General features: G+C 39.3%; 3 protein-coding genes across 3 annotated transcripts; 1 reads left to right on the plus strand and 2 right to left on the minus strand.

Moving 5' to 3' along the window:
• Window positions 1-1,946: 1,946 nt before the first annotated feature.
• Window positions 1,947-10,410, minus strand: LOC140936960 (uncharacterized). The gene is made up of 10 exons (XM_073386473.1): window positions 10,221-10,410; window positions 7,444-7,495; window positions 7,294-7,352; window positions 6,572-6,651; window positions 5,346-5,490; window positions 4,917-5,023; window positions 3,960-4,024; window positions 3,760-3,854; window positions 2,954-3,012; window positions 1,947-2,371 (listed from the first exon to the last, which is right to left on the minus strand). The coding sequence occupies exons 1-10, from the start codon at window positions 10,279-10,281 to the stop codon at window positions 2,261-2,263; spliced, it is 834 nt and encodes a 277-aa protein (XP_073242574.1). The 5' UTR covers window positions 10,282-10,410; the 3' UTR covers window positions 1,947-2,260.
• A 1,314-nt stretch (window positions 10,411-11,724) lies between these two features.
• LOC140938579 (ras-related protein ORAB-1-like) lies at window positions 11,725-12,775 on the minus strand. The gene has a single exon (XM_073388071.1). It carries the CDS (start codon window positions 12,614-12,616, stop codon window positions 11,993-11,995), a length of 624 nt encoding a protein of 207 aa, XP_073244172.1. The 5' UTR covers window positions 12,617-12,775; the 3' UTR covers window positions 11,725-11,992.
• A 1,104-nt stretch (window positions 12,776-13,879) lies between these two features.
• On the plus strand, window positions 13,880-20,185 carry LOC140938602 (uncharacterized). Its single transcript, XM_073388098.1, has 3 exons — window positions 13,880-13,965; window positions 16,161-16,646; window positions 17,512-20,185. Exons 2-3 carry the CDS (start codon window positions 16,178-16,180, stop codon window positions 19,311-19,313), a joined length of 2,271 nt encoding a protein of 756 aa, XP_073244199.1. The 5' UTR covers window positions 13,880-13,965; window positions 16,161-16,177; the 3' UTR covers window positions 19,314-20,185.
• Window positions 20,186-23,156: the final 2,971 nt, after the last annotated feature.

Consider the following 23,156-nt stretch of genomic DNA (forward strand, 5'->3'; position numbering starts at 1 on the left):
ACAGCTTAGGTCCCGTCCACACATATCCGGATATTTTTGAATCCACAACTTTTTCTTTCCTGATACAGCTTCTGTTCACACTTATCTGGTGAATCCGGCATACAAATCTGCAAATTTTCAATCCGTTTTCCAGAATGGAAATTTTTGAATAGATTATGCTATGCATCCAGAATTGTGTGGACACTAACTCCGGTTATTTTTTTATCCAATGACGTAACAAGATCGAGCCCAGTTTTTTATTGTGAATACTGTATTCAAGATGGCAACCTCATTCCCAGGCTCTCTCTCCTACCCGCTGAGGAGTCAAATTTGCTCTTTGCATTTTTCTTTAATTTTCTGGGTTGATTCGGCCATAATTCTAGACGCAAATTTTGTGCACTTTACAGTTCATGCTCTGTTGCCAATATTCCCTGTGGAGTCCTGGGTACTAGAGTGGATATGGATACGTGCCTGTGGCTCACTGTCGACTGAGCTGTCAGATTTCTGCCAATCAGCGCAAAGTGGAAACAAGCGTGAATGTAAACAAACATTGAAAAACACGTGCCAAGGGTAATCACGTCATTTCTAATGCCATCTCTGCCAATGAGCATTTCGCATCAACTTTTTCAATGCAGCTATTCAAACTCTAGAGACGTAGAACCTTGCAATGTCTCCTTCCTTTTCTTGCCCCACGGCCAGAGCGCCCCAGAAAGCTTGCTCGCAGGCTAGCTCTGAGAAGTTTTTCTCCAGGTACTGTATGTCCCATCACTCTTGACTAAAAAGCTGCTCTTCCAGATTACAGATTAGTATCTGTACCCCCGGCACTTCATTGGCCAACTGGATGATTAGTAAATAAGCACCCCTTTTCAAATAGGCGGGGCCTCTCCTCCTCCTCCTCCTCACTTTCTTTAACAGTAGGAGAACAAAAACCCCTGTTCATCAGTACAGGAAGGAGAACAGTCTATTATTTTCTGTCAAGTCATTTCATTTACATAGATGTTAAAATGCAGTTGTAGTTTGTTCCTTTGAAGATTTAGCCAAAATAAAGTGACAGTTCATTTATTTTAAAGGAAAACTCAATTAAGCGCCTTCCTTTGAATAAGTGCCAGAACTCTTTTGCTGCCAAACTTAAATAAGCACCTGGGCACTTATTTGATGCATCCTCATAGAAAAGTGATTTACATCATCAGAATATTCTACTGTTTGTCAATCATATATAGACACCACCTTTGTTATTTTCTGTCTGTGGCAGCAGGGAGTTCATTGAGAGATGACCACATTTTGTAGACTAAAACTAATGACTGACTGATGATTTAAAAATTTATCAATATTTTATTGTATTGTTGGTGGTGGAAGCCCAGTCCATGTTGAACTAGTCCCATGGAATACCCATACGGACTACGCCACTCAAGTTTAGTGATTAGAGTTAGGAAACTGAGTGAAACAGGTTCCATTCAGGGTCATTAAACTGGGAAAACTAACCTGAAACTTTGTCCACCACATGTATTGTTGACTAACTTTGTAATACCACGTCCAGAGTTGCAATCATTATAATGGTTATTATCTGTTTTTCCCAGTCAATAATGTATTTACTAACTTTGAAATATTTTTTAATTTAAACAGTGGTTAAAAACTAGTTAATAGACATAAATACTGGACATAAAGCCCGCTAACTAAAGTACACGTCCCTGTAAGTGAAATAAGCCCCTTAGCAACATAACGCTGCTTAAGAGGCATGAAATGTTCCTACAATATATAACTCATAAACAAAATAATAACATAAATAATGCTTATAACAAGGAAATAAAAACCATCTGAGATAGTTACATACTAGGCTGCAAAACAGTTGGTTTTTTTCTCAAAATCAGTAAAGAAATTGTTGGACTGCTCGCACGTACTTAAATATGCAAAAATACGGACTGTTTTGAAGTCTAGTTACATACCTACTTTAGAGTAGATTAAAGTACTTAGTACTTACTTAATTGGGAAAAATGTTATAATTTGTGCTCTAGACGAATGTTTGTAAAAGTAACATGCAACATACGGACAAGCCACTAATACATCTAATAATTTTTATAATGATTATCAGTGAATAGTTTAACTTTTAATTTTATTGCAGTGTACCATCATATGTACTGATTGGTCGTGATTGTAATTTATTCTTATTTAATAAGGTTTGTTTCTATCATTTTAACCTTTACTTCTAATTACAGGTTGTGATATTGACAAATTTAAAAGTTTTTAACATCGTTCAACCTATTTTTATCAAGAATTCAAATTTCTAACTATGACAGACGCATGAAAACGTTTGTTGGGCTTCATATTTCCTTCCTGGCTCCAGAAGGAATGGCTTGCTAACATAGCCTGCTTCTACACACAGCATTTGTGGATACTATAACAAAAAGAGATAAACTTTCTTTGAGTGTGATTGTATAGGTCACTGCAAAAAATTTGATAATGGTCTGTACATGCTGTCTTAGGTAGAGCTTCATGAAAGCTAGAATGTTTGATCTTCTTTGTTCGTACACGCCATTTATCAGCTTCTCCACAATTTCCCTACTTAGCGGCGGAGTGCAGCGTGAAGTCAGCAAGAGGGAAAAAACTAACAACGAGGAGAACGAGAATTCCTTTGCTCTCACCCACTACCTCAGCCCCCAGCTGTTTCTCCTGCTGGCATCTCTTTGGGCCTTCCCCACAATCTGAATGCCTGGAGCAGGCTAATGGGGTGTAGGAAATTTAATTATTCCCGCCAGAATGGAGTTTAGACTACTAATGAATCGAAGGCACCAGCTTCAGCTATAACAACACGTTATGTAGCTTTTTCTTTGAATATTAGCTGGGACATCCTAATGCATTTCATTTTTAGTTAGAGACATTAATTATCCTTCCAAAGTGTTTAGCTGTGTGCATATACATGTTGCTCCTTAAGATATTACTAGTAGAAATACATAAAAGCAATATGCAATGTACAGACCTCTTCATCTCCAAAATCAGACATTGTCATGGCCTTGTGAGCCCAAGGATTCCAAACAACTAAAAGAAACAAAAGAGTAAAACATTTACTTGGGCCCTGTAGATTCACTAGGCAATTTTTCTTACAACTTACAAGTCCTACAAGCTGGCCTCATAATTCTAGATTACCAGATGAGAAAAAGATAAATTCAGATGGTACAGTGTTATCCTCACTCAATTCTTTATGGAAAATTTTTTTAAATCTGGTATGGATTTTTTTTTTGGAGGCGGGGCAGGGGAACCTTTTTTGGGACCATTTATTGCAGGAAGCCCAAGGGTTTTTTTTGATGGGTTTTGATTTTGGCCCTTTTTCCATCATCATTTTAAATCCGGAGAACCCTCTTGGGTTTGTGTTATCTTTCATGTAATATATCAAACATGAGATGCAGTGTTTCATCACCAGATGAAACACCGAGAAGAGAGTTGAAAATACGACGCGCAGCAGAGTATTTTTGACGAACTTCGAGGTGTTTCATCTGGTGATGAAACACTGTGTCGAATTTTTGATATTTCTTCTCAAACAAAATCATTTTTGAAGGAGAAATTAAGGATGCAAATACTAAGCAGTGTTTCATCCGATTTCCAAACACTCATTAAACATTAATTTCCTTTGTATTTTCTTAATGAATTATTAATGAGTTTGAGAAGGCCAGTTCAGTAAGGCACAGTTCTGTCCTTTTTATAATCACCCATCACCATGCATTCATGATTGAGTCACTATGGTGAAGAAAAAAATAAATAAATAAACGGTTAGATAAAGTGCTTTACCTGTGTCTGGTAAATTCTCTTTCCAAAGAATAATGTCACAATTTTCAGATCCAACATTTGTTATCTTATGTTCACTAGGAGAATTTTCATAAACCCTAAGAAAAGACACATATTTATTTACTAAATGAATAATAATTTATTCATCATCACTTCATTAAAATTATTTTCTAAGAAAATAGCAAAAGCTAAAAATTACATACCTGTCCGTGTAGCTCTTGACTATTACAGGATCAGCATTCTCAGTGTATGTTTTCCCACCAAGAACCTATGGAAAAGAAAGGAGAAAAATACCATATTTATTCGATTAGGCACCTTGGGCGCTTATGAAATATTTGGGCCTTGAGAGTGGGCACTTATTCAAGGTGGGCACTTGTTTGAGGCTGGGCACTTATTTAATTTTCATTATTTTCAACAAAACAGTAAATAATAATATTACAAAATGTGAAGAAGTGCCAGATCAGAATTTTAAATGTCTATTGAAAGGTTATTTTAGAACTCAGTCCTCAGGGAAGTCTCTTAGTAGTACAGGTACCTACTGTAGTCAATTTCTACGTTATGCACTTAGTCGAGGCTGGGTACTTATTAACTTTCCGTCCCTACAGGATGGGTGCTTATTCGAGACGGGTGCTAATTCGAGGTTGAGTGGTTAATTGAATAAATACGGTAATCATGATGCAACATCTGAAACCAACAGATAAACTGTTAGAAATTTACCAGTTAAATTATACCATTGAAGTATTTTTAGGAGCAAAGTAGCATCAAAGCTTTTTATTCAGTTTGAATTCCTTTGTTAGGAGTACAACACGAGCTAGAACTGGCCAAAAATCCCAGTCCAGTGGATGTGCTCCCAGTGGCAGACAGCTAGGGGAGCTGCAGAGGAGAAGTGACAGTCATCTGCAACATTTGTGGACACAGAGCCTGGCACGCTAAGGACAGAGACAGAAGGATAAGACAACACCTGGATGCATAGAGGATCCTGAGAGAAGAAGAAGAAGGGGAGTATGTCTTGTCAATGTGGCAGAGTGACATGCAGGAGATCAAGAAGGCTGAAGAGTTTCACATTATCACATCTTTTTTTTCTTGAATAAAATTCAAGCAGTCTCTAAAAATCACAAAAGTTTTGGATGCCTTGCAAAAATAAACCAGTATACGTGTACCTTGTCTACATAAGTTAACCCAGTCAATCCAGAAACTGTTGTTTTTGTAACATCTGGAACTCTAAAATATGTGTGCAAAAGCGTGGTAAACTCAAAGGGCTTCTCATCTGTGAAACAAACAAAAAAGCTTGAGCTTGATTGATATCTTAGTGCCTTACACCTCACAGGGAGTAAGCAAAAAGTAATTTTTGGACGGAATCAGTAAATCCTTCCCCATCCCTGGACCCCCATCAACATAACATGAAGCATAATTAATATTGAAAATGCCAAGGAAGAGGGGTATTTCTAAAAATCATTAAGCAAAATAAATCCACCCCATGAATTTCCAAAATTATGGAGGAAAAATTAACCAATAAGACTAGAATTTGTTTACTGAACAAACAACTTAAACATGACTGTTGTGAAAAGCATCTAGAAATAGTAATGTACCTTTATTTTCTGCAGTTATTGTCATTTTTAAGTTATGTTTTCCCACAGTGACCTCATACAGCAGCTTAAATCTATAACTCCACATCTTCTGTGTGTTCTCATTGTCTTCCAAAACAAATACTGCACTTGTTTCACCATTCTCTTCCTTGATCATGATAAAGAAAGTCAGGTATTTAATAAGTACCAGTACACAATAATACTAGCATTTCTGTGCAAGCAGGACGAGAAAGTGGGTCAGGGGCTTTTGGAATAAAACTTCAGTTATTGGGTGTATGTGGATAGTATACAATGTATGTGGGTGGGCGAGAGGGAATAATAGTTATTTTCAATTAGATTTAAAATACACCGACAATTTTATCCAAAACTTATCGTGCTTACGTTGTAGTAACTGAAGGTGACCAGCAGTTTAAAGGAAGCTGCTTAATGATGATCAACAGCCTTAAGAAGTTGTTCACTTACACTCGCTCTTGAAATGTTTAGAGAAAAATCAATATCAAATACGCCATAATACGGTCGACTTCCGATAACTCAAACCTTCAAGGGAAATCAAAAGTTATTGGGAGATCGACTTATCAGGAGCTCGAAGCAACTAGCCGGAAGTAAGGGAAAAACCAGTTTTTACTTTACAGTGAACATTTTAATCAGATTTAATTGTAGTAATGTTAAGTGAACATTGAAAAATACTTCTAGATTATAAATCAGAATGTAACGTAAAAGTCTTAAAAGAGCCTGCGTTTTACTGTTTTTGAGGATTAAAGCTGTTTCACATTAGATTTGTGACAAACAACATCAGCCTCCACTAGTAAACTATATGCCTACAACACATCAATGGGAAATTGAAAATCAATGTTTTGGATGACAGAACACTGTCTTTCCCCCAACTTTTTAAGTGCTCAAAACATGGTTCGAGTTATCGACGGTAAAATTATATGGAAATGGTCTCAGGGAAACAAAAATTACTTTGAGTTAGTGGGAGGTTCGAGTTACTGAGGGTAAAATTACAGTACTTAAATGTATGAAGGAAATCCAGGGGAAATCGATTTTGGTTCAAATTAGCATGAGGTTCAAGTTAGCGAGGGTTTGAGTTATCAGTAGTCAACTGTATGTTTGTAACTTAGGCGAAATGGTCAACCCAACATGGGCATTATATGGAAAAGTAAATTATTCTTCTACTCAAGCAGCCATGTAATTGTTAGTAGGTGACTTTTTTCAATTTTGCTACAAACCTTAGGTTCCTCGGCAACTTTCCACTGACTTATTCTTGCAAAGCCATGCTGTGGACCCAGTTCCCATGGGCCAAACTTGGCTGTGTAGACAGAATAAATACATATTATTAAATAATACTGATCTTATTGCATGATGCAAAGCTTAGGAAGTCCAGCAGCAAATGGAAATTAGTTTAGTAAAGTCGAAGTTAGACTGTTTGGCTAGAGAAGGGAAAAGAATTTTGATATGAAAAATGGCCAGTTCCAAAAATGGGATTCCAAGGGTTATACTACTACATGAGAATAATTTCTGCAATTTAATTGGCTTAGAGCAGTGGTATTTCACCTTAATTTGAAATACCTACATGTGAAAATTACAAACCTTCTACAGGTTGTAGTATAAACAATTAATAACATGATTTGTACGTGATATTTGGCATAAATACCACTCGTGATATTTCAAAATTGTCTCAAATTTCACTCGCCTAATGGCTGGTGAAATTATGCATAAAAACAATTTTGAAATATCATGCGTGGTATTTATGCCAAATATCACTACAAATCGTGCTATTACCTATACAAATTATTCATAAAAAAGAGTTAATTGAGGCTACAGTATGTACTCGGTTATAAGACACAACCCAAAATTACAACAGATTTAGAGATATCAAGCAGACTTTTGTTGAGAAAATGCCGTGCCTTATAAGCAAAAAAATATGGTGGGTTACAGACTCTCTACTTACGAAATACTAATGGTATCCCTCCTCTTATCGCCTTTGTTCCATCAAGGATAGCCTTCTCACTGTTTTATAATAGAAAAATAAATAATATTATTTGGGTATTTAATAAAAGAATAAGTTGTGGAAATTCATATTTTAAAAGTTTATAATTACCTCACAAACAACATTTCCTGGCCTTTGCACTTCCATGATGTTAAAGTTGCCCCTGTAGGGAAGAAAAAATTGTTGCACAAACATTTTACACTCAGCAATACCCCCGGGGAAGGTTTAAGTACCTCCTACACACTGTAGTAATAGGCTAATGAGGATGTGCTGCTGGATGGGCTCACATTTTCATGACTGGATTGACCATAATGGGCTTACATTATTTTTGCTACTTACTAAAATAGGGTCGCCATTTTCAGTATTTTGGGTTAAGAAATTTTTGTTTCTAGGAGTTTGAAGAAATTTGTGAGTTCATCATTTAGGTTGACTAAACCGCTGGGCTTTATAAGATAGATGCACAAAGTAAATTACATTTGCCCAAAAGTGACTAAGATGGGGTCTATAATTGGCCATACAATAGACTATAATAGGGTAGGGGCTCTGAGAGGCGAGCAGCACATACCCAGCAAAAATTGACCCAAGTGCCCCCCCCCCCCTCAAAATACCCCATTAAAGAACTGTAAGGCCCATAAACAACTGTGCTACTTGTGGAGGTGGGTACCCAGAATGTCCAGAGGCTTCCATTTTTGACAAAGCCAGCCCCTAGATAAAGTTACACCGCCATGGCTGGTTCACCTGTGCCTTCCAGCCATGAGCCCCCACACCAACTGAAACAGCGACCCATGACACTGATTTATCAGAGGAAAAATAAAAGGGGGGAAGGGTGGGGGCAAATGCACAATCCAAAGGCTAAACAAAGCAAGTAGCTGCCAGGAAATGCTCTGGTAAGCACAGGCATGGAGCTGACGGCTGACCAGGCCCTGTTACTTTCAAAATTCGGACAAGTGACATGGCCTTGAAATAGCGACATAAAACAAATGAAATGGAGACAAACAACAGAAAGATGGGTTCAAACTGTGACACCAACAAAGACAAGAGGAAAAACAATGGTAAAATGATGACAGGGACATTGCTTCCTCCTCAATGTGAAAAAAGACAGGTTTTGAAATTCAGACTAGGAACATGTGTACCCATCCTAAGAGGGCCTCGCTGATGAGCTTCTGTAAGACCACCTCAACTCCCCTAAAAAGTAACTTGCGCAAAGGTAGGCAGAGCAGCTAAATCTCCCTATTTTCAAGATTTTTATGGTTATTAACATTTCTTTCACAAAATCATAAGAAATAAATGGTATTATGCATCAGTCAATTCCAGCTGCGCCTAGCCCCGAAAAAAAACCAACCCCCCTCCCCTCCGAAGCTGATACCCGGGCATTAGCATTTTTTTGCCTTGGATGGCAAATTCCCAGGGTCAGGGATTCTTCAGCTGTCAAATCCCCAGCGGTGGGGGACAAAAAAAGAGGGCAACACTGCAACATTTTTCATTGATTCACATAATTGAGTCCTGCCATTTTAAGCATTTTAATGTGCGATTTTTTGTTAAAAATTAACGCTGCCTTTGTAATAGCGCTATTCTAAGAATTCAAGCCATGACAATGCCAGTTTATGGTTAAAGTATTATTATAAAGTTATTGACATTAATATTAATAGTGCAGGTGCTGTAAAGTTATATGTTCTGAATAGTTTTATAAATATGAAAGGATGTTCTTCAAATAATATCAACAGAAATTTGATTCAATAACCAAAAAAACATTGATTCATATCGACAAGCTCCCGATTTCACTATGTAATTCTGGCTTGACAGGCAATGAAGAAATGCATGCATAAAATCAAGAACACCCCTTTACAACCCTCTACAATTTTTTCCTGTCTAGGACAGATGAGCCAATCTGCTTGTCTTTCCAGTAAAATCCTCTACGTAGTTATGTTTGGATAGGGAACCACGGCCATGTCAAAAGCTCGGGGGTGGCCCCAGGGTTGGCAAATGCCTGACCCCTGGGCAGTGCAAAATTTGCTAACGCCCCACCCCCTGGACTAACAAGGCAGGCAACTGCCCTGCAGTAGCCTGGAGGGGGGATGGGCACAGCTGGAATTGACTGATGCATTTCATGTACCAACTGGTATATAAGACCCCAAATAAAATATTGTCTTGTCTTACATGTATGCAAAAGTTCTTCAAAAGAGGTAGCATGGCAGAATTCCATCCACAGATGTAAAAGTTACAAGGTGAGAAGATTCTACATTTTGAGCCCTGACACCAGAATTCAGAACATGCACATGCTAGCACTAAACTCTTCCCCCTCCCCGTTCCCGTCCCCTCCCCACCAAGTTTCTACCGCGGTGAGATTCTCCCTGATTCTCTGCAAGCAGAGTCTCATTGTTTTTTGATCATTGAAGATTTCTGCTATAGCTGCCCCAACACTAAAATAATGTCTTGCAATGTGTTTGTGGAAAACTCGGGAAAGGAGCGTACAGCGTCACAAAAAAAACCTTAAGCATACAAATTGAAGCACCGATCTGGTGTGGATCTTCTTTTTTTTTCGGCTAGTTTCAAACACTGGAAAGGTAAAGTGGAGAAAGCTAAAGATTCCTTAAATTTAGTATCAATTGAAATGTAAAGATAAACTTACTTAATTGCATGTCACAACACTGAGATTCACTTGTATTCATTGTGTGTTTACGCGGGGTAAAATACAACTGATGTCTATGCAATGTAGAACGTCAAAACTCATGCAAAGCATAATGCCTAATATGTTATAATAAAATTATAGATGGAGGCTTCTTCCAGGGTTAAATTTATTTTAACACAAATACCCTTAAGGCTATTATAAACAGAAAGCGACATAAACTTAACCCAGGATTTAGGTGTCATGCAAACTTTTACTGTACCATGAAGGTGAACTTGAACAGAGTCGCCGTCTGAATTCGCAAGCTCGACAACTTTGTTCATTCTTTAGAGCCAATAAATCACAGCAGATATTTCCAACGAAGAACAACAAGTTGCTAACTTTCCTCGGGAGCCGAGATGCACGATTCCTTTGTTGATCAGTATTGGCCCATGAGAAGATTGTGATCATTACGTGACGTGGAAACCTTTCGTTTACATGGCTGCTGGCATACTTCACAAGAAATGCGGCATGAGTGCAGCGTTCGTGAGCGCGTGCGTTAAACGTGCGTTAAGCGTGAGCTCATGCTTTTGTTTTTGCGCGGGGAGGGGTTCAAGGGGAGTTTCTATTGGGTGCCAGAGACTTTTTATACGCGGTTTCCGGTTTCTGTCAAGTCTTCACAGTTCGTGTCGGCCTGCGATCGAAAGGAGCATCCACCCGCAGGGAGTTTCGCCCACCCAAAAAGACCGAAAAGAACGCTTAATCACAGGCAAAAGCGAGCGCATGGGGGTTTGGATTGTCTAACATCTGTCCTTTGCAGATTGTCGAGCTTACAAATCCTATCGGAGGGAGACACGCCAATTAAGCCATGCCTAAAAGTCAAGCAAGCCACGCGAACGACTCCGTAAACGCTAGCTAAAAGCCATGAAAGAAAGAAACTTGTGCTGCTTGTAGGGCGAGGTTGTACCATTGCAAAAGTAATGGGGATGGGGGAGTACCTGGAGAAGTTTCTGTTTTGAATGAAATTTGTGTTGTTATGTTTTTGATTTTTTTTCTGCCTTAGCTTATATCAGGAGCCTGTGCTCGTATGTATTTTTGTTTTCAGCATCTGATTCTGGCTGATATGCATCAGAAAGGAATTTATGCTGGAGGAAGCGTTGCTCGACTCCGCCCTGGGTAGCTGCAAAGGAGACAAGAGACGGGACAACCTCTTCGTTATTTTAATCGGGGAATCTCCCTCGATATTATCCTACAAATTATTATCCTATATAAAGATGTAATAGAGTTTCGAACAGTCACTCCACTCGGCTTACAAAAGATGTTGCGGGGACGTCGAGATTCATGAACGACCATAGATAGCTACTGATAACACTCAGGTAAAGATATTCCTCTCTCTCTAAGATCCCCGGCTTTACCAAAATATAACTTTCTGGCATTTTTGTTTTCCTTTTTGCGATGAGATACGCCAGAAAATTGCATTTCGTTTAAAACTAAGATGCTACTTCATTTTTATATTGATTATGAAAACTCAAATGCAGTGTTAGTCTCTCCAGTTTCTTCTTTTTTGTATTTTCCAGTTCTTTTGGGTCCCTCAGTCTGACAAAATAGTGTTGTGTGTGTGTGCAAAGTTTCAATCCCATTAACTCGTTTTCTTAATAAACCGCGGAGTGTAGAAAGCAGATTGCTTGGCTCCTTGCACTTTTAAAATACAACAATCGCTTTTGCAATTTCGTGGAGATTGATATCTTTCTCCAAACAAAAACTCCGTATCTTATTAATAATACATGCTGATTGCCTGAATAATTTATTTTAGTGAAGAGATTACTGCACAGGCCCCGATATCATCCATGTTTCTGAATATACATATTTTTTATGTTCTAACGCACTGAATTTCCTTTATTTCCCTCTTGCCCCTTTTGTGTTATCTTGCAGAAAATCTGGCATTTAAGTATCAATAATTATTTTACTATGCACTCGATTTGTTTTATATGTTTCAATAGTATCTAATTTGAATTTAAAAGATTTAAGATATTCAAGCAAAACGTGTCCATTCCATCACAAAAAGCTGCAGCATTTCGGCCAGCTACTGGTTTTTACTGGAGAACTGTCTTTTAAATTTAATGTTTCAGCTGAATCGTCTGGAGATGCGAGAGGTGATCCGAGTTTTTCTTTCAACTCCTCTGCCATAGTGTAGAACACGTTGTCAACGTTAGTTCGGTCCTTTGCGCTCGTCTCGATGAACGAAATATGCAGTCTTTCCGCGAAGCTTTTCGCCACATCATATTCAACCTGCCTCTTTCCTAGCAAGTCACATTTATTACCGACAAGCAGTTTATTCACTCCTTCGCATGCATAACGATCGACTTCCTCCAGCCATTGATCAATGTGCAAATAACTTTCCTTTTCGTTAACGTCATATACCATTATAATTCCATGTGCGCTTCTGTAATACGCCGTAGTAAGCGTTCGGAATCGTTCCTGGCCGGCCGTATCCCAGATCTGTAGCTTTACCACTTTTCCGCCGACGTTTATTGTACGTATTTTAAAGTCAACTCCTATGGTACTTATAAAGCTCTCTGTAAACGTGTCGTCCGCGAAGCGTATCAGGAGACATGATTTTCCTACTCCAGAGTCCCCAATTAAAAGCAGTTTAAACAAATAGTCATAATCTGGGTTCATGAGTTCAGACAAAAAATACCTGAATTCACAGGTAAAATTCTCTGCACTCCTGAGAAATATCCGAGAATAAATTCGTTTTTCGCCCCGTGTTATCGGTGGAAAAAATATGAACTAATTTCCATATTTATCGTTTAGGAAAAACAAGTTGGATAGACTACCTGCCAGAGACCACCATGACGTCAGAATGGTGCTGTTGCGCGTGCCTTGGATTACGAACCACGCGCGGGCACTTAGTTAAGCTGTAAAACAGACGTTTTAGACTACAGAACAGCCCGATTTTTGGCGCAGATCAAGAACGCACAAGCACAAGCGAACAAGGCGTGAGCTGTCAAGAGAAAGTTCTGTAGGTCTCAGCCGGTGGAATCAGTCAGGCAAGGGGCGTTTAAGTCTCCCGCGTGTCACGCGAGAACCTCATGCGGGAAGCTCTCCCCATCCCCCCTCCAAAAAAGGTTTTGAGAAAAGACTGACTGGTTTGCAGTCTTTAGCTTTTCATTAGCCTCCCATGCACGCAGACGTTCTTATAGGGGTTAGTCACGCGTTCCTGTCCCACTGGTGGGGCAAGAACGCGTGACGAACCCTCAGAACGTCTAGCTGAGTGGGAGGCTAGCTACAGGCAAGGCAAGCACCAGTAAGAGAAGGTGAAGTTCCGGCCACCCGCGAAGTGAGAACCCGCGCTTTCCTCGTGTTTCGTGAAATGTGATCTCACGCTTCTCGCCGATCAGTACTGGCCCCCTTTTTTATGATCCTATTAAGTTATAAAAGGTAAATGAACCGCATAGGGTTCAGAGGTTATGATAAGTTTGGATCTCAGAGCGTTTCTCTTCTGCATGACTTCAGTCAGGGGTCTCTGCCCTCATAAGTTTGGACAAGTCAGGATTGGAAGGGTTTAACATCCTAATGATAAAGGAATTTTAAATTAACTGTAAAAACCGTGGACATCTGTATACCTGAAGAAGGCTGGTATGGCCAGCCGAAATATTGTTATGAAAAAACAACGCACATTGTTCTGATCAGCTTTGCAGTAGTCTTTTGGTTTCTAAAATCCTACCCCAGCAAAACAATTAGAGAAACTTAATCTCGTACTAAAAAGCGGGATAATTTGTTAATCTATTTAACATATTCTAAAAAGGAAGTTGCTGTTGGGAAAGGAAGCAAATTTTTCGGCTTTGAGCTGTCACGCGATAACGCTATACACTTCGAAGATATCGCGTGACAAAGCTACTTTTGGTCTTCGAAATTTGGTAACCTGGCCTACAAAGCCTGGACTGAAGGCTGTTGCCTAGACTGCTTCGTTGAGCGCCAGTTCTGATCATTTCTACAAGCTAACTGATGAGTCTGAGATATTGATGGTAAATATGCATTTTTATTATTTATTTCATTGATAAAAAGGTAACCTGTCGCTTAAAGTTTCGTTTTAACGTTGTATACATTGTGTACAGGTTCGTGCATGTTTACAAACACGTTTGTGGTCGACTGATTGATCTGATCGATCGGTTTTTATACACAGGCTACAAACACAGGGACCGCGGAGCAAGGTGAAAAGTGGGAGGGCTGACAATTGAAAATAATTTTTTCACATTGAAAATCGAAAAAAGGAATAAAATCATAGTATTTGATTTGTTTCTATGGCGTGACTTTGCATACTTTATCAATATTTTTTCAATATATTGAAATGTTTACTGGTCAAACTCAAACTCACCATTTTCACTGCAAGTAGTTGTCGTCTTTTCTGCAGAGCTTACAGACTTTGACGAAGTCCCAGACAACTCTAATAAACGACCAACATACACGGTCAGTTGAGATTCAATGCAAGAAAAGACGCGATTACAATTTTAGTATAGAAAATACTGTACTGAAGTGATCTGAAAAATTTCTAACTATGGCCGTTCACTGTTCAAGTAATGTAATTCTTCTTGCCATCGAATCTTTCATTGATTCGAAAGGAGAAAGACAAAATATAAAACTTTAATCAACTCAAAACAACTACTCCCCTTCGTTTGGCTTGAAAAAGCTAGTAATTTTCTTCATTTCGTTTGATAAAACTGATAAAAAACTCTGCCGGAGCTGGAAGTACAAAACACGCTGCCGAACAAAGCGAAGGGGTGGCCAAGGCATGGCGTTTGATCAAGGGGCAAGTCGGCCCCAGGGCGCAATTACCGCGAAAAGCACAGGAGCCCCACAAAATGCCTGGCGTTTGAAATTAAAGAAAATACAGCGAATATAGCAGAATATAGACGGAAAAAACTTGTTTCAAGTCTTTTTGTTATTTTAATCATTTTTCTTTTTAGCGCAAAAAGTGGGGGCGGGGACGCAAAAAAGTGGTGGGGCCGCGGCCCTACCAGCCCCTCCCCCTCCGCGGTCCCTGAAACAGCTTTATTCTTCGTACTCTAAAGATAGTTGCGCGGGTAAAATTCCAAGGAAAATTGCGTTGCTAACTTTCTTTATGCTTGATGTAGTGAGTTGACTTTCTTCTCGGATAAACTTTTTCAGCTGAAGTCACATATATACACTGGTACGTACAGCCAGGTACAGATCGAGTGGCCATGCTGATGTCGCAGTGTCGGTGCTAGTGCCACCTGCGGTTATTTCAGTAAAACTTTTACAAGTGTAATTTACCATTGCGACTATTGTTTTCAGACGCAAAACATTATCATTACTTGAAAAGCACACTTGTCAAAGTTTTATTGAATTGACTGCTGAAAGGAAATAAAATTAGAATTTGACAGTATTACGTATCAACACTGTTCAGCAAAAATGAAATGAACAAGATTCAGTGTTCCATTTTAATGTGTAACTTTCGATATTGAGTGGAATCTTGAAAATTTCTCAGGAAACATCTCTAACAGCCATCAATAACATGACCGCCTGGGTGGCTAGCAGGGTCGTTTTTTGGAGGCCGGGCCCTCCCTTATCTCAGGGTCTGCATGACTGCCCCCCCCCCCCTTATCTGAAGGTCTGGATCTGCCACTGAACACATTATTTTAGGTTACCTTACGTAGGTCGCTACTCTTCAGATGCGCAGAAAAGGCTACGCAAGCTCCTAAAAAGGTTTTGCAACAATGTAGAAATCAAATTGGCTTTTTCTTCATTCAAGGTCCATCACATGTTCAGCATATAGGATCCTGTACCCTATAGTTTTGATCTCCATTCAGGCATTGTCTACAGATTTCATTGTGCAGGTTGTGATGCCTGTTACAACGGTGAAACATGTGGACATCTTTCGTCGTGTGTTCATGAGCATCTGACTAGGGACAGGACCTCCAACATCTTTATGCATTTCCAGCAGTCGGACGAATGCCCCAAATTATGCTCTAAGAAGTGCTTTTTTAATTTTGGATTCCATGCAAAACCAGAACCAGCTTTAGAAGTCATTTTCACTTGGAATGTCATTTGATTCACCATACAGTTCCCCTGGAAATGGCAGTACCCACCATAAAAGTTCACTGAAATTTCTGAGAATAATGGAAAAGTGGAAAGATGAGTAGAAAAACTTTCTGTGCAGTAACTTTATGTAATTTAATAATATTATTTTTTTCTTTGCTAGTTTTCATATTTTCTAAAATGACCACTGAAGTGAGTAAAACCACACCTTTTGAAGCAAGAAATGATGAAAACATTTACAGCACCACTTCGACAAAACGACACCCAATTGTGAGCCATGAACTCAAGAAATGCTTCACTAGAAATACCCCAAAACTTCGGGAACTGAGAGTGATAGTAACCAAACTTGATGCTGCAAGCATGATGGTCGCCCCATTGCCTGGAGGAGGTGGCTATTCTGTTCAGCCTCCTTCTGCAACAATAAACCCTTTGAACAAAACCCTTGTTCCTGGGGTGGGAAACTGCCCAGCCAGGAAGTCCAAAAGAAGTGCTGATGCATTGACTTGCTGTCTTGGTTGTATGGCTGGAGATCCGTGCAAGAAAACCAAATCTGGAACGCAAGGTGGACGAAAATGTGGCAGGCCGAAGAATGTTGGATTAAAGAGGAAGTATGTCAGGAGATCAACAACAGCAGCAAAACGTCAGTCAGGTAAGAAAATACGAAAGAAATGAGAGGGCAGTTTCTAGTTAATTTAAGGTACAAATGATAATTTGGCCTGAACAGAACCTATTATAGCTAAAACAATGACATACACAGAGGAGAATTTGAAACAAATATGGTAAATATAAACTGAAAGAGCAGCTCCCTCTCAAGGCTGAATCATTCCATTGAAGTGGTTTAGGATAAACCTCTTCAAAACTGAATAGTATACTTCCCTGTCTATGGTGATTCTACTAACTTTAGCCACCCATACTAGCACAGTTGTTTTGCTTGTACATGAGAAAACCTGAAGAAATTTGTGTGGTGAAGAGAGAGTTCAGTCAAAATGAGTAAGATTTATCATGTCACAACCATGAATAAAAAATACTCCTCAGTCCCCAACAGGGATGTTAGGCGAGATCCATTAAACCACAAATATTGGACAAAATCCTGTCGACGTTGGGCCGGACTTCCTTTTTTTCTTGGCCATGGACCATATTTACTCCCTAGGTTAGCTCAATCAAACCAATAGAGTAATTTCTATATATTAAAATTCATACTTGGCTTCGAGGCCTGGGGGAATAAAACAAAAGAAAAGCATTATTCATTGCTGAGCCTCAGGATTATTTCTTTTGTTTTATTCCCTCAAGCCTCGCAGCCAAGTAGGAATTTTCAATGTATCAAAATTGGTCTATTCGTTTAGTTTTGAACCGAAATTTCCGGAAATTTTAGCGCTGGAATCGGGAATGATCAAATGGAACGGCAGGATCGGTTCAACCGATTTAAACGGTCCAATTTTAAAAGTTTGTCTTTTTTCTCCGAAAATATTCTATTTTTCTTTGCAAATTTTGACCTCAAATGTTGTCATTTCCAGATGTCTGGTTTGGAAGTCGCAGTAATCCAAGCATGGTACATCAGTACAGGTTTGATCCACAAAGGCGTTTTGGTGATGTGCCCTCTAGTGTCTCTGCCGCACTACCTTTGCATCTTCCAGTAGGTATGCAACTTGAACAAGTTTGTACCACTGGGGAAACCCTGCCTGCATCATCTCCTGTTTGTAGTTCAACTGGGAAAGTTTCACCTTCTTTTTCTACAGCATCAGGTGGAAATTCTTCAACAGCAGCCAGCATTAGTACAGGTTTTTTGGCTGCTGTACCATCTTCTGCTGTCACCAATTCTAGAATAGCTAAGTTCCGACGATCTCATTTTCCTGCATTTTCTGCAAATGCTGCCGTCAGCAACCCTGGAGTAGCAAGCGTAGAGCTTTCGCAATTTTCTTCAAGCCAAGCAACCACCGTCGCCAATCCTGGAGTAGCAATCTCACAACCTTCAACATTTTCGTCAAACCCAGCTGTTGCAGTAGGCAATCCCGGAGTATCAAGTGTTCAGCTTTTAAATTCCACTCCAATGACAAATACTGCCTTTAGCAGTCCTGCGTTACCCAGCGTACAGCTATCGCTCTTACCATCAAAAACATCTGCGACCATCAGCCATCCTCAAGTACCAAGCGCACAGTTTTCGCAGCCTGGTGCAAACACAACTACTGAAATAAGCAATCCTGGGGTAAAAAGCCTGCAGCAATCTCTTTTTCCATCTCTGCCACCACTTCCACTGCGGCAACCATATGTTACGGCTATTCCTGTCTATGCCGACTCCTGTCTCTTGCCAGTTAATGTTCCTTATGTTCAGGTAAGCAATCCGGCTCTCATCCCTCCAGTAACTAATATGGTACACCAGCCACCTTTGTACTCCGTGATAGGACATCCCTCCTTGCCTCTTCAGAACATTTGTCAACAACTTCCCTCTGTTGTCGTAGGAAGTGGAACTTTGAATAACAACCTACTGACATCGAGTGTGTCTTGTCTAAATTCTGCTTCACTCCAGATGCAAACACAGCATGGAAGCTACAGTGTAAACACCAGTACTGCTGGTAGTAATCTTGCGGAGGGCCAAGTTTCTCACGGTGCCAGTGTAGGGAGTCAAAAAGACAATGTTACTGCCTGTAATGACGCCAGTGTAGAATATACTGAAAGAAGCAGTATTGGGAGTTCTGTTCTCCAAAAGGACTGTGTTGGCTCCAATAGTACCAATGGTGGTTATCACAGGTACAATATAAGTGTTGGTACCAATAGTGCCAGTAGTAGCACCATCGGCACTCAGCCACAGTCTGACAGTGAAAATTTGTTTTCAATTTCTTCCCTGTTGCCTGAAATGCCAAATGAATCAGTATCCACATTGCAGGGCTCGATGCCGTTGGGAGGCAAAAAAACAGACCTCAAAACAGTCATAAATCTAGTATCTACGGCGGACGTTGATGATTTTCGTTGGTTGACTAACGATCCAGTCAATTGTCGCAATATCTTCGATATTCCGAAACTGAAAATTTTCATTTGTCAGGAAGAAATGCGCTTGAAGTGTAAAAAAGGGCAGTTTGTGAGGTCGTGTGAGAAACTACAGCAGTCCATTGGCACTTTCCAGGAGACCATCTCACGCGATACTAAGAAATATGACATGATCAAGAAGAAATTGCATACAGGTACTTCCCAAAAGAGGAGCGTGAAACAAGTAGAAACTGAATTGCAGGAACTTTTGACAGAGACGAAGGTACTCCGCGATGGCTTGGACGAACTTGAGACAAAGTGGTTTCGCAAAGAAGGAACACAATTAAAACGCTGAATCTGTGGTAATCCTCCTCAGCTTTGTTTCGTGAAAGATTTATTGAGCGGTCATCACATCCAATATACTCAGACCGAGAAGATAGAACCAACTTGCCCAGAAAATAAATAATAACGTTCAAACTTAAACAAAGCTTCGGAGAGGCCACTTCAGCACAGTTTCAATCAGGAATGTTCTTTTAGTATAGTCTTTTTAGCTTGGAAAAATCCGCGGTTCTCTTGAAAAGACCGCAGATGGTAGTCCAACTAATAATTCTTGATTGCAAGTTTAAATCAAGAATTATTTTTTATATTTCTGTTGGGTGAAGAACTGTAAGGCTAATGGAGAAGAGAAGTGATGACGTCACAAAAAACTACATTTGAGAAATTATGAGAAAGGTTAGCATATCCACAACAAACAAGATAAAAAATATCCACCTGTTGGCGCAAATTGGTGGAGAGATATAAGCACCGTTACTTCGCTGACTCCATATAAATCCTTAAAAAATAGGCCAGGATTGTTAACGGTACAATCCAAGCCAATTTAAGAGGGATTTCCGTGAGGTCATCAGACCATTTACATCTTCTCACCAATTTGCACTGACAGGCTGATTTTTGCCACGGGGGCTTTTTTCATCTTGCTCTTTCTGAATCTGTCAATCAATTCCGTAATTTCACAAATTTGAATTTTTATGACGTCACACTTGTCTTCTCTATTAGAATCGTTCTTTAACTCTAAAAAATAAAGGACGTACTGAAGAACGTAAAATTCAACAACCCTCTTGTCCATATGAGTTTATCGGAAATTTTAATTGCTCAAATTACTTTTTGAAGGTGTAAACCAAATGCAAATTATTGCCGAGTTTACTACTGCATGTGAAAAGAGTTCAAACATTTAAATAGAAAGTTCAAACATTTAAATAGAAAAAGAACTTTCTATGTTTATCCTGACTTCAAAACATATCTATAAGAACAAGAAAAAATTATATGAACTTGTACGTATTCATCTGTGAATTTTGATGCAAGCCAAAAGCGAAAAGTCGATAGTATTTATCTATCTATCTATCTATCTATCTATCTATCTATCTATCTATCTATCTATCTATCTATCTATCTATCTATCTATCTATCTATCTATCTATCTATCTATCTATCTATCTATCTATCTATCTATCTATCTATCTATCTATCTATCTATCTATCTATCTATCTATCTATCTATCTATCTATCTATCTATCTATCTATCTATCTATCTATCTATCTATCTATCTATCTATCTATCTATCTATCTATCTATCTATCTATCTATCTATCTATCTATCTATCTATCTATCTATCTATCTATCTATCTATCTATCTATCTATCTATCTATCTATCTATCTATCTATCTATCTATCTATCTATCTATCTATCTATCTATCTATCTATCTATCTATCTATCTATCTATCTATCTATCTATCTATCTATCTAGGTTATTCTCGTTGTATTTTCTTGGTTCTTACGTAACGTTGAAGATTACCACTCCAACTACAAAAATCCGTTCTTTTGCCTAGGAAGACTAGACCTAAGGTGCTTTCGGCAACTTCCAGTAATTCCAAAAGAGAGGACAACCTCGCGAGGTTTACTCAAATTTTAGTTTTTTTTTTTCGCAGAAGTTTACTTTCCACTCATTTTTGCTCTTGGCGTTTTTAGAATCCTCGGTGGAATGGTGCGCATTTCGGAAATGCAACACCGGAATTTCTGGAAACTTTTCTTAGAACTTTCTGCACTATTTTCGGCGGTTTCCAAATTTTTGAAAGTTTTTGTCGAATGGATAAAGCGCCCTTAATTCTAGCGAGTTAACTTCGCCCAATTTTTTCCTGCTCTTTCATGCTTCCAGGAAAGGCCGCCTTCCGTTTACGTACGATGTGAAACCAACCTGCCGTGACCTGCGGTTGGCGAAAAACTGACGGCATCATTTTATGTTAAAAAAAACAGCATATGTGAAAAACACAACTAACTCAGTAGGTCGTCAAAATGGCGCTCTTTCCCTAACCCCTCTCCCTCGTAACTAGTGTTGCAGCCGGCCCACGCAGTAGAAGGCCTAACTGTAATAAACGACCCTAAATATAATAACATTTTGTCCTAAATGTAATAAACTGTTAAGTGTAACTTGACGTTAAAGGGACAAATTAAAAAAAAAAACTTGTAAGCCTTAAAAAATTTTTTCATACTTCATTTTTGTTAAAGAAATTTACTGCAAAAACCGTCGACGACGATCCTGTTGCCTGTCAACGTTGGATCTCTAGAAAAGAGATCTAATCAGCCAAAATATTAAGAACAAAAAACAAGAAGTCTAAGGGCCTGTTTACATGGAGGTGGGGGACCCCAGGAAGGTGAGGTAACCCGCTTTGGTGGGTAACCCGCCTGTCCTCATAATCTCTCATTTTAATTTGATCACGTTTACATGATAGGTGGGGTTACCCGCCACATGTTACCTCACCTACCTGGGGTCCCCCACCTCCATGTAAACAGTCCCTAAAGACTACTGCACAGCTGATAACAACGTTTATAAATAACTGAGATAGTACGCGCGCGCTCTGATTGGCCGAGAGATGTGTTTGTATGTGTGGAGTCAAGATGTTTTGCTCTTCGCGCGCTAATCACACAAGCACCAATTTAAAAATATTTTTGAGTTGAAAACTCGACAATTTTACTTCACTTACCCATTCCCTCGTCGGATGAAACTTGGAAAATCTTTACAAACATGCTGTGCCAATTTTTTTTTCGCTAAAGCTGACATTTTAAGCGAGTAAAACCTTTTTTTGGAAAGCATCTTTATTGCAAAACAAGAACTGATTACATGTACATTAAGCTTCGTGTACAAGACTTCGACTGGTAAGAATTTCTCTTTATTCAGTAACCTAAACAAATAATTTTTCTTTTTTCTCGAGGAATATATTTTGTAAAAGCAATGGAAAACTTTTTTCCTGTGTTTGCATAGCCTCATATAAACACTCGAGGGGCGGGGGAATTCTTGACAGTTCAGCAAACCTGAGGCGAAATCGGGGGTTTGCGTTGTCTCGAATACGACCAACCCCTGGAGTGTTTATATCAGGCTATGCAAACACAGGAAAAAAGTTTCCTATTGCTTAAATATTGCTTTTTTAGAAAAATACTATTACTTTGTCGTTTTAAATACTATTACTTTGTCGTTTACAAGCAATTTATCACCGAATTTACGCGAATTAGCACCCCGGCGGTTAGTAACTTTTTCCTACAAAAATGGGGCGCTTACTTGAGAGCGGTCCTTAATACAATAGTAATACCGCTTAGTACCGTATTTACACGAATAAGCGCCGCGGCGCTAATTAACTCCCCACAAATGCGGCGCTTACTCGAGTAATTACTGTAATTGGCAACTTTAGAGTTTATTACATTTAGGGCAAATTGTTATTACATTAAGGACTTTACTACATTTAGGACAAAATGTTATAACATTTAGGACTTTATTACATTTAGGGTCGTTCATTACATTTAAGCCTTCTACACACGCACTCTCCCGCACTCTTCTAAACCATTTGTATAGCCCGCTCTATACAGAACAGTGGCGGATCCAGACCTTCGGGAAAGGAGGGGAGGCCGGTCATCCGGACCCTGAGATAGGGGAGTGGGGGCGCTGGTCCCCCCCAAATTTTTTCGGCCCTTCGGGCCTCGGTCTGGCCTAAAAATAAGGGGTCCCAGCCTCCCCCCCGGGCCCCTCCCCTGGATCCGTCACTGCAGAAGGTTTAGAGCGTCTGTGACGCAGGCAATCCCCCTCGGTACAGTGTTGACATTATGCATTCCTGTCTTTTCATTATTAACAATCAGCATTGCTTAGGGA

The sequence above is a fragment of the Porites lutea genome, chromosome 5 (genome assembly GCF_958299795.1).
Source record: "Porites lutea chromosome 5, jaPorLute2.1, whole genome shotgun sequence".
NCBI classification, from domain to species: Eukaryota; Metazoa; Cnidaria; class Anthozoa; order Scleractinia; family Poritidae; genus Porites; species Porites lutea.